Raw genomic sequence first — 11,321 nt, forward strand, 5'->3', positions numbered from 1 at the left:
GTCGAATGTGTTATTTAAAGGCCCGTGATGAACCTTTCCACCAAATTTCATGAAAATCGTGTCAGCAGTTTTTCTGTAAGCCTCCTGAGGGACAAAAAACCCCACAAAAAGCGCCAAAAACACAACCTCCTTGGTGGAGATAATAAATGAAATGATGATATCAAGAATTGTAAAAAACTTTCTTTCAGACTCAGAGAGACACATACAGATACAGGTACACAAGATTTCCCAAATGTAGCTAAGTTGAACTGTTAAAGGACCAGTGTGTAGGATTTAGCGGCATCTAGCAGTGAGATTGCAGATTGCAACCAACAACAAACAACAGTGGCTGTGAAACTTGAACGGCCCTATGTAGAGCCAGTGTTTGGTTTGTCTGTTGTAGGCTACAGTAGAAACTCCGTAGAAGAGGACCAGTTCCCTCTGTTGATAAAAACTCATTCTAAGATAACAAAAACACAACAATTCTTATTTACAGCTAATAAAAACATACCTATGAATATTATATTCCGTTTCTGCCAACAGATCCTTCTAAATGTTACACACTGGACCTTTAATGCGAAGGCAGTCGTAGGCCCGACTACCGTGTCCAATATTTCACTGAAAGAATAAGAGAATAGTGCAAAATGAATTAATTAGCCATTAATCTTCTCACAACCTGTCAGTTTTATCTTGTGACCCTGTGGAGGTTTGGATGGTCAACCACTTTTTTATAGTTTTATCTGAATTCAAGCAGGGTTTTAAATGCAGCAGAGTATTTTAAAATTATTTTATTGGTGCATTTTGGTGGAAATGTCTCCACAAACAGGGTAATCTCTTCCTTTTTTAACCCTGTCGTAAAATTAGAATTGAATGTCCCTTGAGATGAGATTTTTTTTTTCATATGAACAAAAAAAACAGCGTTACATAACAAAGATTTACCGCAAATACACAGATACAGACAGCTCGCTCACCCTTTCCCACCCACACTCCCAGCCCTAAGTTAGAAACACTGACCTGGATAATAAATGAAAAGAACTGAAGGTTATTAAGTAAACAAAAATTAGAAACATAAACAAGTTGTTTTCAGAAAAACAACAGAAAGAGGTAATGTATCTAAAAAACAAAGATTACTCCAGTCAGATGGAGCTTTAAACTGAAAGCAGATTGAATTGTAGTAGAAACACATAACATGACTGCCATCTGGTGGCAGCATGTGGCCTCTTCCAGTCCCTAAAAACATTACAACTACTGACTGCAAATACAAACTCAGATTACACATGTGTTTCTGTATTTGGCTTAAATTATGAAAACAATGATCTGTCCAGCTTCTTCCCTTTTCATGCCTGGTTATTAAGCAAATTATTTCCTTTTGTAGAAATGTTCGTTTATTTATCAATTGTATTAATTTTATTTTGATTAACTATTTATAATAGTGGGGGAATTATATATAAACAAGCCAAGTTGAATGTAATTTTATTGAAATTATATTATCAAGAAGACTCCATGTTGTCTTTGACATGTAATTAATGTTTTTACTACACATTTAGTAATATTGTACTTTTTAGTTGTATTACATTTATGTACTACTACTGCAGCGACTTAATGTATTTTTTATTTTCTTACAAATTAAGATTTTACATAAATCCCCCCAAAAAACTGATTTGAGTCCCTCCCGAACGAGCTATATTTGGGTGTTTATTATTATTATTATTATTATTATTATTATTATTATTATTATTATTACAGGCATTTATATTGACCTGTCCTATCTCTATTTACTGTGTAACACTGCTGATTTATAACTGTCTGGAATCAAAATATAAGGAATCAGGGGAATATATTTATCATCATACAACACAAGGTTGAATAACGAAATGAAAGTTTGCAGTTCCTTCATGCTACAAAATAAAATACATAAAATAAAATTAAAATAAATAAATAAAATTTCTTTTTTTTTTTTTAGTTTATTATTGTTTTAAGTCAGCAGAATCACAACAAGTGCACATTTACATGAAATAATGAAGCAAAGTAAAAGAAGACGGAAAAAAACAAGACATTTGAACTGCGTAACTTCCGGCTAAGTGGGCGTGTCTTAAACTGACAACTAACTGAAGAACAACAAAAACAAACACAACACCGAGGGGGTTCCGGGGACGGTGAGTGCATTCAGGTCTGGAAATATGTGACAGTGCAGAGTGAATACCGGCATTACGGTGTGTGTTTGTGCGGGAGGTCGCGGTAATGAGTCGGCTCCAGCAGCCGCTGAAATCTCGTTACCTTCTCGGTAAAGGTGAACCTTGTACCTCGTCACTTGAAACACTTGTTTTCGACGTTGCCTGGCCGTAAAACGAGTCCACATCCCCCTCCGCTGCTGCCAACGAGTCGGCTCTCGAGTTGCTATTTCACCCTGTCGATTTTGCACGAGAGACATTAGGCCTCGGTCCGAAGCAGCCCCCCCAAAAAGTGCCGTTTTCTCTCTGGTTTGAGGAATGTTTTTGCCGAACCCCGTTTAAAAATCTTGACTTTAAATGTTGTTTTGCTTATTTCTAAGCGTGTGCGGCAGGTACAGTAATACCATTTACAGTGTATGACTCGTTGTGGGTTGCCATTCAATTCGGCGTCTATAAATCAATTAATGCAATTTGTTATTTTTATGTAAAACTGAATCAGTTAGGCATTGCTGCTGCTCAACTGCACCGCGGAGGGCAGTGGTGAGTAGTTTTCAAAACTTGAATTTTTATTAGGAAAAATAACTTGTGTTTTTCTTCTGGCCGAATAAACCACCGTTTTTCTATGAAATATACCCAGGAATTGTGACTGATGACACAAGAAAGGTACCATTATATGTAACGTTACAGGTTTTAAACACATGGTTTTCTTCCTCTAATGTGGGTTATCACCATAGTCTGGCATCTGTTCATCAGACCTTTCTGAAAGACTTGTTGTCAGTGCATTGAACTCCTGCTCCTGTACTTGTCCGTTGTTTTCTTGGCCCTGCCAGGAACCCAGCTGTCACTCTACCTTCCTTTTGTCAGCCTTTATAATGCAGGTTTCACTCCCTTTCATACGGAGTAAAGGCTTTCTTCCATTAATATACCACAAAGGCATCTTATATTTGCATGTATGTAAATAACTTTTGTCTGGCTCGACCCCCAGTTTAGCTCACTTCTTGTTTCATCAGCGTTCTCATCCACCTTTCTCTCAGCATGAGAGGAGGCATGTGATCTGATGTGTTGTTGAAAACAGGCTTTCCTTTGGTCTCCGCTACATCAGAGGTCTGAATCAGGGGATCTGTGAAATAAGAAACTATCTATGACAGAAACATCAGAAAGACTCCGGACGTGACGCTCAGCCATTTTGCAAACACGCCACCTCAGGTGGGCTGAGTTTAAGATGATCAGACCCCGTTTATCTGAAACCGATAGGGCTGATCAGGGTTGAACAGGGGCGGTGAGTCCGGGGGAACCTGGCTGCTGTGTGCGGACACACAGGGCGAGGCTGAGGTCATCACAAAATCCTACTACTACAAATATCTTTGATTATCTTATTGATTATGGCTTTGTTTTTTGGTATCGACTAGCAGCAAGCATTAAAGCTGCAGTAGGTAACTTTAATAAAAAAAAACTTTTTCCCAGATTTGCTGAATCTTTCACTATAACCTGTCAGTAGAACATGAGACAGATAATCCGTGAAAAAATCAGGTTCCTCCGGCTTGTTCTAGTGCCCCGAATGACATTTGCACTAATCCACCAGGCCCGAACGAAAACAACCAATCAGAATTGAGAAAGATATAAAGTTGCTTTTGGTTGGAGGCTTGAAGATAGTTGATTGTTGAGTCTCTCGGGTATTTGACGCCTTGAATGAGACTCAGCCATTAGCTGTCTGTCTTGGCTCTGATTGGTTGCTTTCGTTCAGGCCCGGTGGTTTCGTGCAAACGTCATTAGGGGCACTACAACGAGTCAGAGGAACCAGATTTTTTTTATATTACAAAAAAAATGTTTTTTTATAAAAGTTGCCTTCTGCAGCTTTAATGAGATACTACTGCTCCTACTACTACCTATTAGTAATGATACTGTTGCTACAGGATGAGAATGTAAGGGCAGCCGCAGAGCTGATCATGTCCGCTGTAGACATCTCTTGTCTCCCACTCTGCTCCACGGAGAATAAGCGGCTGGTCTATTTTTGAAGGAAGCTGCGACCTACCTACATTAAGCAGCACAGAGCAGATCGCATTGGCAGGAAGTCCGGCACAGAAACAGCAAAGTGAATCTGGTCAATTTAAAAAGAAAAACCAATACTGCATGCAGACTCTGGTTTGATTCTCACACCACAAAAAAACCCTTAAACTAACAATGATGAACTCAATTACAACAAACAAAAAACCTTTATCTGCGTAGCACTTCTCTACAGATGCGCAGATGATGTCGCCAAACCACGGCGCTTGGAATGCGTGCCCGGTGGGATTTCGGTAGTCGCCGATTCCCTGATCCTGCATTTCAGGCAGTATTGAAGGGATTTCCTTCCACTGCTGCTGATATTCCTACAGCAGCACGTTTGAGAATTGGCTGTCAGCTTGGCCACCAACCATCAGCTGTTTGGTGCCAAAGTTGACAGGATGCTTTCTGTGTTTTAATTATTCATTGTTGGTGTGATCATAGCGCTGCGTCTTAAATGTCCCATACCTTAATGGAATAGTTCAACACTTTTTACATTGCAAAGACTATCCTGTGTTTGTGTGTCTCAGCCACACAGTCGGGGCTGTAATTGTCTATTTGATATTGATTAATTGGTCAGTAATTGTTTAGATCAACTGTTTAGTTTATTATACAGTTTATATAACGTCCTATAGCTGAAGGTGACGTTTTTATATTGCTTCTTTGATCCAACTAACTGTAGAAAACTCGAAGATAGTAGAAAGAAGAAGAAGAATGTAGAAAAGCAGCACATTGGAAAAGCTACATTTTGGCACTAAACGATCGATCGATTATCCCCATTTAATCGACTACTCGGTGTGTGTGCTAATTGCCTCAGCTCTGTGCAGACTGACTTTCAGCAGGAACAGGTGGTTGGGCTCCACTGTGAAGTGCACTGGTGTCGACGGTGCACCTGCTCTTGTCAGTGCTGCTTTGCCTCTCACGTTTCTGCTCCTGTGTCGCGTAGGTTATTCTGTGATGTTGATGGGTTATTTTTAGACCTTTTTATCCAACGCGTGCACAGACAAACTCCAAACACAGACGAAAAATGCCTGAAAACAGAAATAAAACACACCTAGACACGTATTTAAACTGACTCAGTCTATTTTATCTGCTCAGTTGTTTGTAGCTTGGAGCTGTTCTTTAATCCCTTTCAAGCTGATTTATTCATTTCAGAATCTAATGAGGGAGGAGGCTGTATATTAGCTTCAGCTGGACGCCCTGTGTATGTCTGTTGGCCCTGTGTAATGTTCACCAGTGTTGACCCCGTTAAATACACACAGAAAAGGTAAATAGATGATGTTGTTCCTGCTTCAACCGTTACTCCCACTGTTGTTTCTACGACTTAAGTCTTGTATTCTTTATTGGTTTATTTAAAACGGACAGTGCGTATTATTTAACATTTAGCACAGTAACGGCTCATTTCAGCAGTTATTAATCAAATACTACTATTTTATTACTATAAGAGTTTTTAAGTGTGGACACTGGTCTATATTCTTTAATGTCTTCTTTAGTGTATGTTTTGAATGTTTTCAGTATATTGAATTTGTCACAATCGTATAGATTTTCCTCTACTTAAACTTCTCCTACAAATACTTTAATTTATTATTTAAAAAGCTTGTGTAAATGCAAGTGCAACTGAGGAGTGTTTAGAATAATAACTTTAACCTATGAAGTACATTTAAGTCTTACAGTAAAATGCTTCAGTGTAGCAGTGTAGTAGGGAGTCGCTGAGGCTTCACGGGGGGTTGCGAGGCTTTCTTGATTTGGAGGCCTATATGTCAGCATTTCATTGATTTCTGTGAAGAAAGTGAAATTTAACTGTTATTTTTAAAGGTGAGGTTGATATTTAAGATCTAAACTTTGAAGAAAGTTCAAAGGTTCATTGTACAGTTATCAGTTGTACTGTTATTGTTACGCATTATGCACGTCTCTTAGTCAGGGGTCATAAGTTTAATATTCCTTCCCTTAAAGGAAAAGGTTGAGAATCACTGGTCTACAGCAGAGCGCCCAAACCTGGTCTCTTAGACGGCCAAAACTGAAACTTAATGGTGGGCCACACAAAAAAAAAACACCTTTTATTGAGATGCAAAATGGTACTAGGATCCCAAGTTCCCTTAATTGACTGACTTCCTGCACAAAGTGTTAAATAATGAATAATTATGTATATCAGAAAATACTGAAAAATGTCCATCACTGTTTCCCCAGGTGATGCCCGCAAATGTTTTGTTTTGTCCACAACCCAAAGAAGTTCCGTTTACTGCCAGAGAGGACTAAAGAAACCAGAAAATATCAATAGAGTCAGGGATTAATTTAATAGTTGACAACTATTAAATTACATATTTAAAGATCATTTTTACCTCACAAAAACAGCATAAACAGCAATCACTTTATACATCTGACAGGCTGAATTGAACCTTACGGTGAGCCGACTTTGAGTCACACTGCTTCCACATTCACCGTGTGTATGACCATACAAGTGAACACACACATTCATGTTTGGGCCACACTGAGTGCAGTTTGATAAGAAGCTAACATGTTTATGGCATGCGTAAAATATCTCCCAAAGTGCTGATGTCACGTTTCGCAGGAACACGAGCCGCCGCTATCAGAGAGGAAACTGTGTTAACTTAGAGCAACAGGGCGTGTGTGTGTGTCTGTGTGTGTGCGTGTGTGTGAGACACTGTACCCCACAGACGACTGAACATATGATTAGAAAACACATGATATGTAACAAATGAAAGAGAGACGCATCGTCAGAAACAAGTTGCTCCTGATAAGAGTGAAATAAACGCAGCTGTGACTTAACACCGAGACTGTCACATACTTTAGATGAGTACATCTACACTCTGCAACATTGGACACTTTTAGTTTACTGGCGTCATCCTGTTAGTTTCAGTCCGAGTCATTCTCAACTGGAGACACAAGGTCACTACTTTATATTCCATTGTCTGAGTTGACTTTCTTCTTCTTTAGTGGATATTGTTAACGTCTTCCATATATCGAAGTTGTATGGGCAGCACAATCAAATGGATTTTACCCCTAACAATATCATTTTATACAGTAGGTACATCTTTATTCACACTGTCGTCGTCTTATGGTATGGTTTCTGATAATTGAAGTTCTTCCTATTTAGGGATGACAACATGCAGTTTCTTATTACAGCTTTAAATCTATAGCTACTAACAGCTTATTGCCCGAACAACCTGCTGATATTCTATATTTTTTATAATAATGTTTACAAAGTGCTTCACATACACACACTAAAAATAGTAGCAAGATTAAGATTAAAAGCACTCTACGTTTAGTGCCTGTTAAAATCCTTGCGGCAGCGTTCTGTACGAGTCGGAGACGTGAGATAGATTTTTGGCTGAGGCAGGTACAAAGAAAGCTGCAGTAGTTTTATTGTAAACACATCTCCTGAAAAGGCCGAAGCTAACACTCAGTCCTGCTAACAAGTATCATCTGTGTAGAGTTTGTTGTGGCGTATTCCTCTTCGCCATGAAACTATATCTGTGTGACCCGTCTTTTAATACATCTTTAATACAAAACCTATAGATTCTGGGTCCCACAGACAGGGTAGGAAGTCAGTGTGTCTCATGGGACTTGTTGATCATAACAACAATATAAAGTATAATAACCATAATAATAACCAGCTCTATCCTTAAACAGTCAAACAGAGCAACACTGAACTGACCTGTTGTAGTGACTCCACAGTTAGTCAATCAAGACAAAAACTGAATCTGCTTGCATCCTCTGTAGTACCCGCTCAGGGCTGGAACCATGGAGTCGTCGTCTGATGAAGAGGAGGCGCGCACCTTCGTCCAAGTCCTCAGCGAGAAATACAACCCAGAGAATTTCCCCTACGGCCAGGGAGTCATGGTTCTGTCCAGCCCACCAGGATCCCCCGTCAAAGGTGAGAGAAGATGCAGGGTTGTATGTCCAACTTTGCATTGTTACATCATGTCAGAAGAACAGAAGGTGAAAGTTTAAAGCTCCTCAAAATGAGAATTAGGTTTGCTTAACAAACTAAGTTTATTTCCAGATCGCCTGTTCTTGCCCAGCAGACTGGTTCTGAATAACTCTGGAATCACTAAAGCCGGTGACAGGTCAGACATTGCCGCTTTCTGTGCCCACGTGGTGGAGCTGGACCTGTCCCACAACCAACTTAACGACTGGGTCGAGGTGGGTGTCCCATCGTGGACTTGGTGATGCAGAGCGGAGGTTTACTCCCAGTAATATTTCTCAAAGTAGCAGGAGGTTTGCAGTGAAACAGAAGATAGCCAACCTGCTACATGTTCACTATCAACAATCCTTCCTGGTAGAAAACACAAGCAACAAAATCACAGTTCTTGCAATCCTCACGTGGTGTCTCTGTAACCGTTGTAACCTCAGTGTGGTTTTCCTGCACACTGTGGTAGAAGAAGTACTTTATGATGATTAATATATATTGTATTAATAATCTAACTAGTAACTAAAGCTTTAAAATAGATACAGTGGATAAAAAGTACAGTATCTGTCACATACATTTTCATTTTTATAGATTATTAACAAAATCAAAGTTATGTTATTGTATGCACTTAATGTTCCTTCTGTTTGTTTTTTGCATTAATTACAAAGATCTGCACCATCGTGTCCAACGCCCCCCACCTGGACTTCCTCAATCTGAGCATGAACCCCCTGAACGGCACAAAGCTGGAGCCCAGCATGGCTGACGTTTTCTCCAGGGTCCGACAACTGGTCCTCATTAAAACACACGTCAGCTGGGACACCGTGCACACACTCACACAACAAACAAAAGAGTGAGTGACGAAGCATAATTGCTGCACAGCAAAGTAATGTGTCTATTCTACCACAGTGATCATGTCAAAGATAGTAATACACAGTAGCTGGAGGCAACATGAAAGTATTATTAGAAATAATACTATACTTTCTGATACTAGATGGCCACTGTGGCTCACAAAAAGGCTGGTAATTTACAGTATAACTCAATGGCAATGTTCTTATTTCTTACTGTCCAATGAACAGACCAAAACCAACATTTTTTATCATTGAGTAAACTGACTAATTGACATCTTTTATGGACACATCAAATTATGTTTAAAGCATAACAACAACCGTACAGAACAACTGATATAAACTGATCTTTTTAGGAACTTTTTACACAATTCTCTGTCTGTCTGATGTATTTTTTTCAACAATCATAAATACATCAATGTGCTTCGATTTTTGATAGATTGTTTTATTGTTATTGTTCTATAAGTTCTAACTGCGTACTTTTCTAATGCAGGGCCAGGCTGTTTAGCAGTGGATATAGATTGTGTCCATGTCTTCAAAGTTTAGATTTTAAATAATAATCTGAACTTTAAAAATAACAATTCCGTTTAGTTGTTTTCATTTTTTTCACAGAAATGAATGGAATTCTATTTTGTATATGTTTAATTAATATAGTTTTCTTACACCCTGTATCATCAAGAAGGCCTCGCGACCCCCTGTGAAGCTCTGGTGACCCCCAGGTTTTGAACCACTGTGTTAGAGTGCCAAATGTGTATTAATATATAGCTGAAAATAGTCTCTAATAAATGCACAATTTGTTCCTGTTTATGTAAGAGTTGCTAAAAACCGCAGGGGGCAGAGTGGAGGGCCGAAATGGCCCCCTGGCCGGCAGTTTGAGAACCCGACCTTGAAGTCTAGTTCCAGCCAAACACACAGTCCATGCCGGCAGCTGGCCCTTGGTGCTGGTGACCTGGTTGTTGTAGTTTAAGGGTGGTGGCCATCTTGTTTGTAGGCTGTAGCTGTAGCCCTGCCAGGATGTAGCTCCCATCCACAACACAACGTATTTGTGAACACATTTTTGGTTTTGGTTACAGAATAACAGCAGCCTTATCTTTAAAGCAGATTCAAACACAAAGAGCCTAGAAATTAAACAAAATAAGCACAACAAATGTATCAGATGCAGATTTGGACTGAAGATAATTTTTTTTTGTACCTACTTTTATATTTCTTCACCTCCTCATCCAGGCTGGAGGAGCTGTTCCTGTGCTTGAACGGCTACCACACCGTGTCGGACTCCCAGGCATCCTGTCCGTCACTGCGCCTACTGCAGATCACAGAGAACCAGCTGCGGGAGTGGGCAGAAGTCAGGAAGTTTGGGAGGTTGTACCCGAGTCTGAGCACACTGGTGCTGGCCAACAACAGCCTGGATTCTGTGTGCGACACTCAGGAGACGCTGCAGCGCCTCTTCCCCAACCTGCGCAGCATCAACCTCAACAACTCAGGTCTGAGTCTCATCTGTTGTATTCACGTCCAACATTCAGTGCATGGTGTAAACAAACAGTCACCGTGGGCCTAAAACTCTGCGATGTTGTCTTATTCAGGGCTTAGTAAATGGGAGGACATTGAAAGGCTGAATTTCCTCCCCAAGCTGGAGGAAGTCAAAGCGAAAGGGATTCCTTTATTGCAGCCTTACACAACCCACGAGAGACGTAGCCTCCTTCTGGCACAGTGAGTCTGAACATGTAGACACACACACAAATCCAATCCTTATCGCTGTAAACATGCAGGGTAGCACTTTTACTTATTAACTGTCTAATCTTCATACTTACCCCTGCCTGCAGGCTGCCATCTGTGGTGGTGTTGAATGGGGGCGCAGTGTCTGACGGAGAGAGAGAGGACGCTGAGAGGTTTTTCATCAGGTACTACCAGGACTGCCCTGAACAGGATCTTCCTCAGAGGTACTCAGACAAACAGTATGAATGTTTATGAATGTACACTCACATGTTTATCACTTTACTCATTTTAAAGGCGGGACCTTTACTGATGGATGATCTGTTTGTCACATTTTTGGATGTTACTTTTTTAGTAAGGTTCGGTACCGATTAACGGGGGGTTGGATATTAAGAACCACTTCTGAATTTAAACCAATCCCAGAGTGTTAAAAAAAAACTTTCATTATTGATTCCTAAAAGTAAATTTGGATCTACAGTTGTACATTTCCATTCCACTATTTCCATAGTTATACATGGTTCAAAACGTGTGTGCGGGGTTCCCACACGCCCTGGAAAACCTGGAGATTTAGAGACTAGTTTTTCAATCATGGAAATAAAACCAAGTGAAAATTGATTTAAATAACCAAATATTCTGGAAATA

At 39.9% G+C, this 11,321-nt stretch overlaps 1 protein-coding gene across 2 annotated transcripts in view; it reads left to right on the top strand.

Moving 5' to 3' along the window:
- The first annotated feature begins 2,059 nt into the window (after positions 1 to 2,059).
- Positions 2,060 to 11,321, top strand: part of LOC118332062 (tubulin-specific chaperone cofactor E-like protein) — a 17,742-nt gene continuing 8,480 nt past the window's right edge. Inside the window, exons 1-7 of one of the 2 annotated variants that reach the window (XM_035667192.1) lie at positions 2,060 to 2,135; positions 7,935 to 8,088; positions 8,218 to 8,357; positions 8,793 to 8,974; positions 10,194 to 10,450; positions 10,550 to 10,676; positions 10,790 to 10,906. In XM_035667192.1, the coding sequence (XP_035523085.1) occupies positions 7,956 to 8,088; positions 8,218 to 8,357; positions 8,793 to 8,974; positions 10,194 to 10,450; positions 10,550 to 10,676; positions 10,790 to 10,906 (956 nt within the window). In that variant the 5' untranslated portion in view covers positions 2,060 to 2,135; positions 7,935 to 7,955. Of the gene's footprint in view, positions 2,150 to 7,934; positions 8,089 to 8,217; positions 8,358 to 8,792; positions 8,975 to 10,193; positions 10,451 to 10,549; positions 10,677 to 10,789; positions 10,907 to 11,321 lie in introns of both variants that reach the window. The other variant, XM_035667193.1, reaches the window with a different exon arrangement.

This window comes from Morone saxatilis, unplaced genomic scaffold, assembly GCF_004916995.1.
Source record: "Morone saxatilis isolate NCDOM2014 unplaced genomic scaffold, NCSU_SB_2.0 Contig20, whole genome shotgun sequence".
NCBI lineage: Eukaryota > Metazoa > Chordata > Actinopteri > Moronidae > Morone > Morone saxatilis.